Below are 13,619 nucleotides of genomic sequence, written 5' to 3' on the forward strand. Positions count from 1 at the left end.
CAATACGGGTATAACTTCAATGGTGGCCCCAAAAGTGGGTATATATGAAAATGCCCCTTACTCATTTAGATAAATTGAGCAAATATCTGTGACCCAAAATAGCAAGGATTAAATAATGCCAAGGAAATGCAACAAAAGGAAGGAATTAGATATAAAGCTATGAAAATGGTACCTTGAGAAGAAGTTTAGGTCAGAATTATTTTTATGAATCTGGATACGATCCCCGTCAAATTTGCACTCAACAACTACTTCCTTCCCATGAAGCTGTTGACATATTAACTACTTTAGATGAGACAAAGTTAATTAATAGTAAATCTACCATCGCTAGAAAGACTTGGTGTGTGAAAGGGAGGGGGGAGCGGGGGGATAAACAAGGAGATAAAATAGCAAATCTGAGAAAACCTTTTTCCACGCAGCAGATGCATTACTGACCCTAAGAGCCAGCTGAGGGCGGACCGCTTTTCCAACTTCAATGTCCTGAGAAAAACAACACCAGGTGCAATCACTCAGCTGGACATGTATAAGAATGCAAAACTAGAGACGGGAGAACTTAAATGATATTAACATCATGATGTTATCAATGACATACCACCTCAAAAACTAAAAGGATCATACTAACTGTTGTAATTTTGCCACGAGCTGCGGAATAAGTTCCTTGCACGGAAAGACCTTTTCAACACTGTTTCTTGATATGAAATATGTTTGTATATGCTTGTCACATTCAAACTCCGCTTACGGGAGCTTCGCATAGTCAGTCCCAAGTTCGAACAAAGGAGGATGGTTGTATATATATATATATATATATATATATATATATATATATATATATATATATATATATATAATAATTTTAATTAAGTAAAGAATATAACTTGCACAAGTAATTACGGCTAACATAAAAATTAAATATTGTCATTGTGGGTTTGAAGCATAGTTGATTGATTGAGAAATTATTTTCATTTTCGACTTGAACAATGATACAAATGTCACAATTATTTCTATGTCACCTTGTTTACAGCAATAAAATACTAATTCTCTACTTTGGCACTCTTTTACTGCCTTCTCTACAACTCTGTCCTGCATATGATACAAATTCTTTACCTTCCCACTCCTTTCCTGTTGCACACTGTAAGATTTTCGCTCTTAGTTGTGCAAAGAGGTGTTTGACATGTTGAGAAGGTGTAGAACACTGAAATCTTGTGAAAGGTGATAAGGATGTCTGACAAAGGGTAGAGGTAGTTTAGAGTGGTTTTGAAAGAGTGATCGAGGAAATGCGAAACATAGCATAACTTCAGGGATGCACAACTATTGATATAACAGGAATTTGACTATAGTTTCTGAAGCAAAATTGTAGAACTTGGAGTCTAGTTTACAATGCATCAAATGGTTCGTAATATTTGGATGTTCCTACAAAAAGTTTTGGGCATTTTACTGAAAGCCGTCTATCCGGGCAATCATGTGCATGCATCGGAGGCCTGTCCGGGCTGCACGTGATAGCAGAAAAATGACAATTCTGCTTTCATTGTTTCTTATGTGTGGGTGAAAAAATGGGCTCTCTTACAAGCACTTCCCAATATCTTCAGCCTATAAAAGGACCGAAATTGAGACTTTTCTCATTTCTTTCATCTCCAAAAGGTAGGACACGACCTTGAGAGGGGATACCTTACCCTTCTCATTACTGTAACTGCACAAGTTACTTCACTGTGAGAAAATAACCCTTATCTGGATTTCTACACTCAGGAATTTCCTAGCAGGATTGATGTTGAAGATTGCTTAGGAGTTAGCCAACCCTAAATTGCCTACAATTATTATTATTTAAGGAACATCACATATTTTCACTGGGTTGCTAATGGTTCTATTGACTATAAATGCATAAGTTACTTGAGACTGAGAAAACTATTTTTTCCTGAAATTTTTTCTTCTACTAAATTTATGTACCGGTGATTTAAGCGAAACAAATTGCCTCATCAGTCGTACTTTGTTGCAACTTCTTTACTTTGCTATAGTCTCAGACAAACATGGTTGATTGAAAAAAACTAATTAGTGGATCCATTCATGATTCAACTCAGTAGACTATGCAGAGCTGCCATCCCTTCAGCTTCAAAAAGAAAGAACAACCCATAGTCGAACTCCATTGCACTTTCCATTAACCACTTATGTAAGAACATCTCATAAAAATAATACCTACTTCTAATAACTTCAACATATGCAATACAAGAGATTTCATATACACAATCTCATATAACAATAATAACTTAATGACATACGTATTCTATATAGTATTGTGTCCTAGACATACCGTGTACACTTAGTTTTAGTTCCTTTTTTCCCTCATAAATTGTATCATGTTTGAAATGATGTTGTCATCATATCCTTTTTATTTATAAATCAAAGAAGTGTCACGACCATGTCAATACTACTTAGGGTACATCGCACATGTAATTGCAAGTTTAAAACAACCGGATGACTTATAATGCAACAATTTGGGCACTAATTTATGGTCAACGCAGCAAGTTTCTTTGCCCATTTGAAAGAGCTAACTCATTCCCAAATTGCTCTGTTTTAAGGCATGAATAAACTCAATATACTAAAGAATGGTCAATGCAAGCCTAAACAATCTACATCACTAGGTAAAGGAACACACTTGAAAACGTCAATCACGACTGCAAATTCTTTAATTTTAAACATTGAACAAAGTACAAAGATACTCCCTCTGTTTCAATTTATGTGACGTAGTTTGACTAGGCACGGAGTTTAAGAAGAAAAAAGAAGATTGTTAAAACTTGTGTACTTACAAGTTTGAAGGGTAAAAGCTTTGTGGGGCCATAGCATCTATGTGGCTATAAAAGCTTTTCATTATGGTAAAATAGGTTAAATGAAAAGTTTAAAGTTAAATTGTTTCCAAGTATAGAAATATGTCATTCTTTTCGGAAAGAAATAATAAGGAAAGTGTGTCACATAAATTGAAATGGAGGCATATAAAAATCACCTACTTCAGAATTCAAAGTCCTTCAACCAAGAGTAAAGTTGCTGATGAAATCTAAATCTAAATATGTAGCATAGGAAAATCAATTAATCACTGCTTCAGCCATTGCTTCCAACACTTCACAAAACTTGTCATCTTATCCTTTCTTCCCAAAACGCCCAATCATTTATCAGTGACTTTCTAAATCAAGCTTTGATAAAAGAGTAGATTGCTCAACCACGGAAGGCAATGAGAGACGAATTTAGTAGGACCTGACCATTAACATAAGCACTCTAGTTGAGGAAATAACACATTTGCTCATCTCTAGGACAAGAAGTGACTTTAGGATCTTTACCAACTGCAAGCGGTGAACAAATATCTACCAAACTATAGGTCAGGAATATACACTTAGTCACTAAAGTGAAAAAAAAAAAAAAGAAATTTTACAGTTAAATTTATCTTTTAAAAAAATCTGGCGGAATAACATATCCAACAAAAGTACTGAGTCAGGAAAAGAAGTATGTCATAAGGTTCAATATGAGAACTTGAAGCAAACCTGGCGTTTATGCCGTTGACTTCTGTCCCTTAACTTTTCACAAACTAGTTTTAAATCGCATGTGACATTGAATAAGTCCTCTGCATCAGGATGGAATTCATGGAAGATGCTCTTTTCACTAATTCCCAACTTAAGATCTGAAAGATGAAGACGTAAGTCAATGGAAAATTGGCATCATTGGGCGTGAAAGGAGATCCTACAGTTTAAGCATTGACAAAAAATCACCACACCTTTCAGAATTATCATTATAATCCATTTCATTTCTTGCGCATTTGTTTTCCTGATGAGATCAGACAGAATTGAAGTCTTCTCTGCTCTGTTAAAACAATAGAAATACACCTTCATGAAGCATAATATAACAAGCTAAGTGAATAGTGAATACTGGAGCAACAAAGTATCTGATCAAGTTCTTTCCAAAATAAACTCCAAAGAAGCAACCAAAGTCTATAACTTAAGTATGCATTTCACAGGCTTCCTGCAGGAGATCTAGCTTTTAAAGTTAACAATGCAACAGATCTAGGGGTTGTTTGGTTGGAAAACAAATTATCCCGGGATTAATAATGAGGGGATTATTTAGTGGATATACTTTTATTGGTAGATGTTTGGTTCATTGGACTAAAAATGAGATATACGGGGTATAAATAAAACTTGTGTTAGGTTTAAACTAGAGAGATTGGGATAAACTTTTATTTTCTATTTTAACCTTGCCTTTCTTAAAATTAATTTGGAAAAAAACTTTGGAGAAGGGCAAATGTGCCATTTTATTCTCTTATCCCAGGATTAATGATCCCCGGACTGTTAACCCACCCACCCTCAATGTGGGATAAAAATAATGCCACAATTTTGGTATAACTAATCCCGAGATTGTTAACCCTGGAATTGAAAATCCTACCAAACGTGGGATAACTAATCCCGAATTTAATCCCGGAACAATAATCTCTTATCACTCAAACCAAATGACCCCCTAAGGTTTAACAATACAACAAGTCTAAGTTTACCTATCAAAAACAAGAATACAACATGTCTAAGTTTTTGATATGCCGGAGCATGATGCCTTTACAAAATCTGCTTCTTCCTCATTTGTTCATAAAAGGATAAGATGCATCAACAATTTGGTAATATGCATTCCTATAACTAAAATATTGGTATAAAAAAGCAATCGCTTTGACAATATTAGAAACTTGAAAGCTAGAGATAAAAATGAATTTCAACTCTTCATCTCTATGTCTACAATTTTTGCATTTCTACTTCAGATCACAAGACCGAGTTTCACGCTCTTCCATACAACAAGTTGGCCTATGCAGTTGACAAGATCAGCCTGTTTGAGAACTGGCTATTATTGAAAAAGAATGTTGATCAATAATTCAACCGATGTGCCATGATTGATGGTAAAGACTATTGGTCAATATGGATGAATCTAAGACAAGTCTCAAAGCATGGCAATTTTGCTTTGGCGGAGCTTGCCATGCCACATGACAAATAAATTGAAAAGACACAAAATATTAGAAGATTAAAAAACATGAACGTTAAATAATTCAAAATGTCAAAGTAAATGCATAACCACCGAACTAAACCAAAAAAAACAAAAAACAAGAGTTGGCATCGAGGCTTAATTGTAGTTACATTAGGTTTGCTGCTTGACAGGGGTCGTTTTTTCTAGTTATTCACTTTTATGTTTGTGTAGAGATAAGTGTGATATTTAGAGAAACCCTAATTTCCATTTTTTCCCCTTTTTGATTGACTCTGTGGAAGACAAGTTGAGGGAATCGAGGCTGAAATGGTTCGGACATGTGAAGAGGAGAGACACCGATGCCCCGGTGAGAAGATGTGAGAAGTTGAACATGGCGGATCAGAGAAGAGGTAGAGGGAGGCCTGGGAAGTACTGGGGAGAGGTGATTAGGCAGGACATGGCACTACTTCAGCTTACCGAGGACATGACCCTCGATAGGAAGGTGTGGAGGTCGAGAATTAGGGTTATGGGTTGACAGGTAGTCGAGAGTCTCTTCTAGTCGTACTAGTAGTATTAGTACTAGCCTTGTATTCTCCTATTCCGAGTTCCTTGTTGTTAGACGATGTGGCATTATTGCTGGTAGTTTTTGCACTTCTCTTATAGCTTCGTATTCCTAAATCTTTGCTATTACATGTTGTGCTATTTGTTTTCGTTATCTTATTTCCTTGCCATTGTTATTGTTTGTTTATTGTGTCCTTTTCATTGTTCTTGAGCCGAGGATCTATTGGAAACAGTCTCTTTTCCTTCATAAGGTAGGGGTAACGTCTGCGTACACATTACCCTCCCCAGACCCCATGTATGGGATTTCACTGGGTTTGTTGTTGTTGTTGTTGTCCCCTTTTTGATTGAGAGAAACCTTAATTTCCTTAAAAGATAATCTAGTATCGAAATGAAATGGACCTAAAGTCCTAAACACAGTAGATTGGATCAAAGGATTAATATAACTATACAATTGACCACAACTAGTTTGGAATTGAGGCCGTCTAAAGTAGTTGCATGATTCTCAAGTTTAAGCAATTTAAGAGACCATTGATATGGAGTAGACTTAACACCACTGATTAGCTACAAGCAACAATTGGATGACTTACAAGTCTCTTAACCAAGACCTATTGTGCTTTAATTTCATCAGTGAGCAATATGTATCATCTTAGTGTTTAACCTTCAGTTTGACTACAAGTTAATTTTTATTCTTAAAATTATCAAATTAGTCAAAAACTAAACAGCATCACTGACTGCACTATCCTTACCTTCAGTTTACACACAAATCAGACCTTCTATTAGTCTAAAGCAAGCTAATTTAAGTCCTCTAATCGATAATTACCAAATTAAACAAAACCTTTACATCCCACTGAGTGCAACCTGCATGCAATCCATTTCTGCGCTACACTTGTTCCCGAAAACTCCCTCCCACAAAACCCTACCCCTGAAACCATACCAAACCCTCCAAAATCACTATAGCCACAAGTCCAATGTATAGTACAAGTACATGATAGTCAAGATATGCAGCTGTGGATTTCCTAACTTCCATGCTTCAAGAATTGTCTGTCTCGTAATCTCTCTTTGCTGACTTATAAAAAAGATGCTACTCCCTCTATTCCAGTTTGTGTCGCTATTTCCTTATTAGTCCATTCCAAGAAAAATGACATTTCTATATTTGAAAACATTCCAAGAAAAATGACATATTTCTATATTTGAAACAATTTAACCTTAAACTTTCCAGTTTATCTTTACTAAGAAGTTTTTATAGCCACACAAATGTTATGGCATGTATAGCATCACAAGTTTCAAAAATCTTATAGCTACACAAATGTTATAGCATGTTTTAAAACCACATGTTTCAAAAGTCTTCTTTCTTTCTTAAACTCTGTGGCGAGTCAAACTATATACCTTACATAAATAACAATGGCAGGAATATTTTTCTTTGTTACTACTTAACTTGCAGCTTCTTGCCTTTTTATTTCTTTTCATACCGGTTTTTTTTTTTTTTGAAAAAGGTAAAAGTATTTCTTCTCATATACGTAAAATGAAGTTTTATTGGTAAATCTGCCAGGGAGGAAGTTCCTCTACAATATATACAAAAATCTATGATAACCAAACCTACCAAACCCCAGCATATCTTATCTTGCACTGTTACTCAAAAACACATGCTGTAATTCACGTATAAGATGTTGCAACAACCTATATGTCAAGTAACAGAGAGCGGTTTCAGGAAAGTTGTGTTTTACCTCTTTAAGTTTAAAGATAATTTGCGAAAAATTCTCGATCTTCAGCACTTGCCAGTTATGATAAAACAAAAATCATAAGAGTAAAATAATAATAATAAAACTGAAAATAAGAAATACATGACTGCTGGCTTTTAGCGGTCTATAGATCACTCTCTCATTAAAAGTGCGTGTAGTTTTCAGAAACTTTAGCCTAGCAACTTCTTGTGCGAAGAACTATCCTGAAAATCTTGTTCTGAAATTTGAATCCTGAGGACTGCCCCCATTTTAAAATTATGGCCTAGGACTTGTTTACCCCCCCCCCCACACAAACAACTTGGTGCTAAGTGGGAATGTAAAATCCCACCAAAGCAACCTCAATATTTTATTAGAGTCCCTTTACTTCTGGGACAGAGATTGCTCTTACCGTTCTTTTTCTTTTGTCACTCCATTTTACCCAGTTCTATATTGACTTATCATCTAAAGAAAAACAAGACCATACCCCAGTCCCACCTTGAGTCCAATGAGCCAAACCTAAGATAAGATATCCAACAACTTTACCGACAAGAAAAAAAGATAAATATCCAACAATTCCTTCACCGAGAATATAATCAGCCCATTAGTATAGTATCTCGCTACTATTTATCAACAAAAAAAGCATAGTATCTCACTACTAAAAATAGTAAAATACTACCTAATTGCCATCTGTCAACTAAAAGATCCTAAAGTTTACTCTGATTTTGCTGCACAACATAATAGAATAGAAACAAAATGAGAAGTGAAAACAGAAGCAATGGTATTATGCAATCCATTTATCACTATACTATATATTAAGGTTAATATTCAGATTTAAAAGTATCATTTTCTTTTGCTTTCGTACACCAAAAGGCTAGCGGGACATCCAAATCCAATTAAAGGAAAACAAGAAGAATATGGACACTTGCAACAATAACATGGGTGAGATGTAACCAGATGGTACTACAAAGAAATAGCAACTTGTAAGATAAATACAACAACAACAACATACCCAGTATAATCCCACAAGTGGGGTCTGGGGAGGGTAGTGTGTACGCAGACCTTACCCCTACCTGGAGAGGTAGAGAGACTATTTCCGATAGACCCTCGGCTCAAGAAATAGGGGGAGAAAGAAAGACGAGGGAGACAAAAGACGATAAGGAAAAAGAGGAGAAAAAGTAGCATCAGATAGTAACAATCAGGGAGCAACAATTTCCAGTAAAGGGGGAAAGAGTAGCATCAAATTGTAACAATCAGAGAGCAAAAATTTCCGGTAGCAATTTTCAAAGACAATGAAAGATAAATACAACAAGCAGTACAGCAAAAGCAGAATGTTATCAGAGCAATATCTACAGCTCCTCCTCCCATTTTCCCCTCCCCCGACAAAAGAAATTGACATAAGAACGCATAATTTACATTAAGAGACCTTAAAATTGGGTTGCAAAAGATAAGGACATAATATAGACATCCCTTCTAAGTTCTAACTTCTAATAACACCTCAGTTATCTTCTTATCACTATGACAACCGTGGTCAAATCCAAGTAGTAGATCAATTCTTTTTTTTTAAGGACATACTTAGGTTCATGTTAGGAAGCAAATCCGATAAATTTGAAGAACTTCTACCATAGCTCAACTAGGATTAGACATAACTACCTATTTTGAGGCCAAAGATTCATACTAAAACTGCTAGTTAAAACCATACATTCCTCAGGGAAGAATATATTTGATGTAAAGACAGCTTCTTAATGTATAACTACAGAAATCAGGAGGACAAAGATATACAGAAACTGGTAGTCTATAACTATGGAAATCACAATGATAAAGATATAAACAAATATGGAAACTTCATCACCTGTTTTCACTGGACGCCAAGTGATCAAGGAATTCATTTAGTTCCTTAATTGTTAGCCCAGCAGAGGCCATTCCCTGTCTGCGCTGGAGGACCTATTCACAAGTGGCATTTTAATGTAGCTACTTATCCATATATATGTTACAACTTTTAGTATTCTGAAGAAGAAAAAGTAAACCAAGAACATTTGCAACATAACGATCTGAGGGGAAAAAATAATAAAGTTGTATTATCACCATAGTGATAATGTAATAACAAGTGCAACAATAATTTCGATAAAAAAAATAACAATAACAACACGGTTGCTAATGGATCTTACAAAAAGAAGTCGTAATAACAATAAAAAAACTCATGAAAATGTAAGTGCTTATAATGTGTTAATTAGTGTCTGTTTCCTGTTATTGTTCTTGAGTATTACTAGGATGCTTCAGAAGTCATTTAGGCCTCATTTGTTTGCACTTAATCATTCAGTCATTAAGTGTTTGTTTTTTAGGTCGAAATTTTAATCATTCAGATCTCAATCATTAAGTGCATATGTTTTTTCCTCTTGCAACTACTTAGTGCATCTAAATAAATTTTAATGATTAACACCTATAACAAAGTCTTAATATTATTAAGATGCTATTGGTTCGAAGTTTTGCAAATAAGGCATTTCACCACTATTCTATCCATTTACACCGCTACTCACCGCTATTGTCGCCCATCACTATCAACTACCACCACCAATCTCAACCATAATCACTACCCCCACCAATCGCCACCGTTTATAATCATCACAACCAACCATCAATATCACAACCACCATCAATCACCGCTATTATTCGTCACCAATTATCTATCACCATCATCTACCATAATTATCAATTGCCCTCACCAACTACCACCACCAACCACTACTGTCAGCTACCATCACCACTAGCTACTACTCATAACCACCATCGCCACTGACCACCATATAAATTTTAATTTTTGTAATATTTAGTTGATATATAATTAGATTAATTAGAATTTTATTTGAATTTTACATTTATTAATTTTCAAGAAAGACAAACTTCAGACATTCAGATGCAGTCTTAATTGTTTAATATTCAGACTTTAATATAACATCTTAATATTCAAATTTGTATTTAGATTCAGACGTCTAAATAATAATAAACATCTAAATATTCAAATGTGTATTCAGATTCAATTGTCTTAATCTTAATAAAAATAATGGGGTCTTAGTTCCTTATTTGCTAGCCCGGCAGAGGTCATTCCATGTTTGCGCTTGAGGACCTATTCACAAGTGGCAATTATAAATGTTACTTCCTCTGTTCCAGTTTATATGAACCTATTTCCTTTTGGTCCGTTCCAAAAAAAATGATCCATTTCTAAATTTGGAAACAATTTAACTTAAAATTCCAATTCTACCCATAATGAGAAACTTTTATAACCACACAAATACTCTAGCATGTTTAACACCACAAGTTTCAAAAGAATTATAGCCATACAAATATTCTGACTTGTTTAGGACCACAAATTCCAAAAGTCTTCATTTTTTTCTTAAACTACGTTCCCAGTCAAACAGGTTTACATAAATTGTAACGGAGGGAGTAGTTATCTATGCGTATATTACATCTTCCAGTTTTCTTAAGAAGAGAAAAGGTTAACCAGAAACATCAACAACATGACAAACTCAGGGGAAAACATAATAATGTTGTATTATCACTGCAGTAATAATGTTATGACTACAATAATAAACAAAAACAATAACAACACAGCTATCAAACATATTAGACCTCTGATGTGAGCCCTCAGTATCAACTACCACCTCCCGTCCAGAAGGTCAGGTTCTCATTCAACACTAGATCATTTTAAGGATATAAATGGTTATGGAAAATAATGGTCTAGCTATAAAGGAGCTGATTTGTTGGGAAAATTTAGCTCCAAAAATAAACAATTTGGGAAGATTGGAGCTACATCAAACAGCAGTTCCTTGAGTTTCAAGACCAGCAAAGATCTTAAGGACAAGGTCAATCTCTAACAAGAAGGGAATGTGATGACTGAACTAGCAGCAAAAATAAATGCAGAGAAATAAAAACAGGGAAAATCTGTTATGTTTATAGGAATATAAGAGTCAAGTGTGTGAGGCTGAGTGACCAAGGTAGTTTTGGGTCACGTGCAATGAATGAAAGGACAGCTTTGATCATTTTACACTCGAGTACTTAAAGAGTAAAACCTTTTCTAGCGCTACTACAAAATTAGTGCAAGCCTGCATTTAAAACCATCAAGAATCAATCTGTAAGTTTACCTCCAAATAGCGAAGAAGAATTTACCTCGGCGGCGACAAGAGAGAAGTTTCCGGCATTGGAGCCAGTTTTGGGGCCGCCTTTACGCCAGTTGAGGAGACGCCGGGCATCATCGGAGTCACGGGACATGGCAAGGGCATCAATGAGGCACGTGGCAAGCACGTGCTCTTTGAGTCCATAAGAGCCACGCTCTCGGTCGAGACCAGGAAGAATGAGCCGCATAGCAGCGAAATTGTCCTGAGGCTTCCTGCAGAAGGCGTCTAGAAACTTCCGGAACTTGGACCGCTTCTGCGCTGATGATTTGCTCTTCTGTATCCACTGGAATAGGCTAACCATTACGCTGAACTTTATGTCTTCTCCGCCAATACTACTACCACCACCATCTACGGCGGAAGTCGCCATTTTCTTGGGGGGTTTGGGTGCCAATTTCGAACCGTTCGAATTGAAGCGTACTCGAGAAATTTGCTGGGAATTAATTTAGGGAAACGGTCCGAATTTACCTTATACTTTGCTAAATAGTTTACATTTATGCTCCTTATATTTTTCATCTAAATACATCCCTACCTTTAACAAAGTAAACTGTAACACCCAATTGGTCATTTTGATTTTCAGCGTGTCGTTCAGCGTTTTGAGACCTTGAATAGCTTCACTTCATATATTACGACTTGTACGCATTGTCGGAATTGAATTTCGGGAAGTTTGGAGTTGATTCGGATAAAAAATTCTAAATTCGGAAGTTTTAAGTTGGAAGAGTTGACTATGGTTTGATTTTGAGTAAACGACCTCGGAATCGAGATTTGAATGTTCCAATAGGTTCGTATGATGATTTCGGACTTGGGCGTATGTTCGGGTTGAGTATCGGGTCACCCGAGAGCATTTCGGCACTTATTATGAAAAGTTGGCATTTTGAAAGTTTTAGAATTTTCTAAGTTTGGTTTGAGGTGTACTTTGGTGTTATCGATGTCCGTTTGGGGTTCCGAGCCTTTGAATAGGTTCGTATCGTGATTTATGACTTGTGCGTAAAGTTTGGCGTTATTCCGGAATGTTTAAGTATGAATCAGACGTGTTCGTCGAAGTTTGAAAGTTTAAAGAAAGATTTTGATCATCGATTCGTAGTTTTGATGTTGTTTGGTGTGATTTGAGGCCTCGAGCAGGTTTGTGTCATGTATTGGGACTTGTTGGTGTGATTGGACGGGGTCCCGGGGGCCTCGGGAGTGTTTCGGAGGGTCTACGGGTCTTTTCGCCATGTTGAGTTGTTGTTTTCTAAGGTCTGGTGCGCCCTTCTTCGTGTTCGCAAGGAAAGGGTCGCGTTCACGAAGAGAAAAATGGGAGAAATGGGTATGTTAATCGCGTTCGCGAAGAAGAAATTTCTACTGCACAGGCTGACGTTGGAAGCTTATATCTTGCAATCTATAAGGAATTTGGCTCATTTTCACCTCATTCCTTCCATGGGAGCCGACTTTAGGGCGATTTTGGAGTGCCATTTTCATCATCAAACTTTAGGTAAGTGAATTATATACCTCGTGAGTTAAATATATGGTTTATATGTGGATTAAAACATGAATATTTATGGAAATTGTGGGATTTTAAGAGAAAAACCTAGAATTTTGTATTTTTGGATTTTTACTACGAAATTGGACATAGAATTGGGAATAAATCATATATTTGAGTTCGTAGTGTTATGGGTAAAGTTTATCTTCAAACAATTTCGGAATCCGGGCATGTGGGCCCGAGGGTTGACTTTATCGACTTTTTGAGCGGAGTTGGGAATTTGTTTAAATTGATTAATTACGGGTATTAGAGTATATTTTGATTGGTTTGAACATTGTTTGACTAGTTTTGGAATGATGGCCATCGGTTCGAGGTGTTAGAGAGACGTTGGAGCCGGTTATGAAACTCTGGAGCGAGATAAATCTCCTATCTAACATTGTGAGGGGGAAATTACCACGTATGTGTTATATTCTTATGTGCTACATGTTGTGGGAGCTACACACGTACGAGGTGACAAGTGTCCGTGTGTATGCTAGAATTCCTGATTATGTCCGGGTAGATTTAGGTTCACGCCATGCTATAATTATACTATTTGAGTTATCTTTGCTCGTTTAAATTACTTTATTTCGCGTTATGACTTCAGACTAGACTTGGATAGGGTGATAGACTCGCTATTGTAGAGATGTGATCAGCTACTTGATTTAGCCGCGGAATAATTATGCTCCCTTTACGAATTTCTCCCGC

At 36.1% G+C, this 13,619-nt stretch overlaps 1 protein-coding gene across 12 annotated transcripts in view; it reads right to left on the reverse strand.

Moving 5' to 3' along the window:
• The window catches only part of LOC107827172 (DNA ligase 4), a 39,284-nt gene extending 27,361 nt beyond the window's left edge, over positions 1 to 11,923 (reverse strand). For 7 of the 12 annotated variants that reach the window (XR_012694849.1, XR_012694850.1, XR_012694851.1 and 4 more), the window contains exons 1-6: positions 11,412 to 11,889; positions 9,100 to 9,191; positions 3,752 to 3,837; positions 3,522 to 3,658; positions 403 to 477; positions 173 to 264 (exon numbers count right to left, since the gene is read on the reverse strand). Coding sequence is in view for 9 of the 12 variants with exons in the window: in XM_075221620.1 (XP_075077721.1) it covers positions 173 to 264; positions 403 to 477; positions 3,522 to 3,658; positions 3,752 to 3,837; positions 9,100 to 9,191; positions 11,412 to 11,786 (857 nt within the window). In the remaining 3 variants the exon portion in view is untranslated. Of the gene's footprint in view, positions 1 to 172; positions 265 to 402; positions 478 to 3,521; positions 3,659 to 3,751; positions 3,838 to 9,099; positions 9,192 to 11,411 lie in introns of all 12 variants that reach the window. The other 5 variants (XM_075221622.1, XM_075221619.1, XM_075221624.1 and 2 more) reach the window with 2 other exon arrangements.
• Positions 11,924 to 13,619: the final 1,696 nt, after the last annotated feature.

This window comes from Nicotiana tabacum, chromosome 9, assembly GCF_000715075.1.
Source record: "Nicotiana tabacum cultivar K326 chromosome 9, ASM71507v2, whole genome shotgun sequence".
NCBI classification, from domain to species: Eukaryota; Viridiplantae; Streptophyta; class Magnoliopsida; order Solanales; family Solanaceae; genus Nicotiana; species Nicotiana tabacum.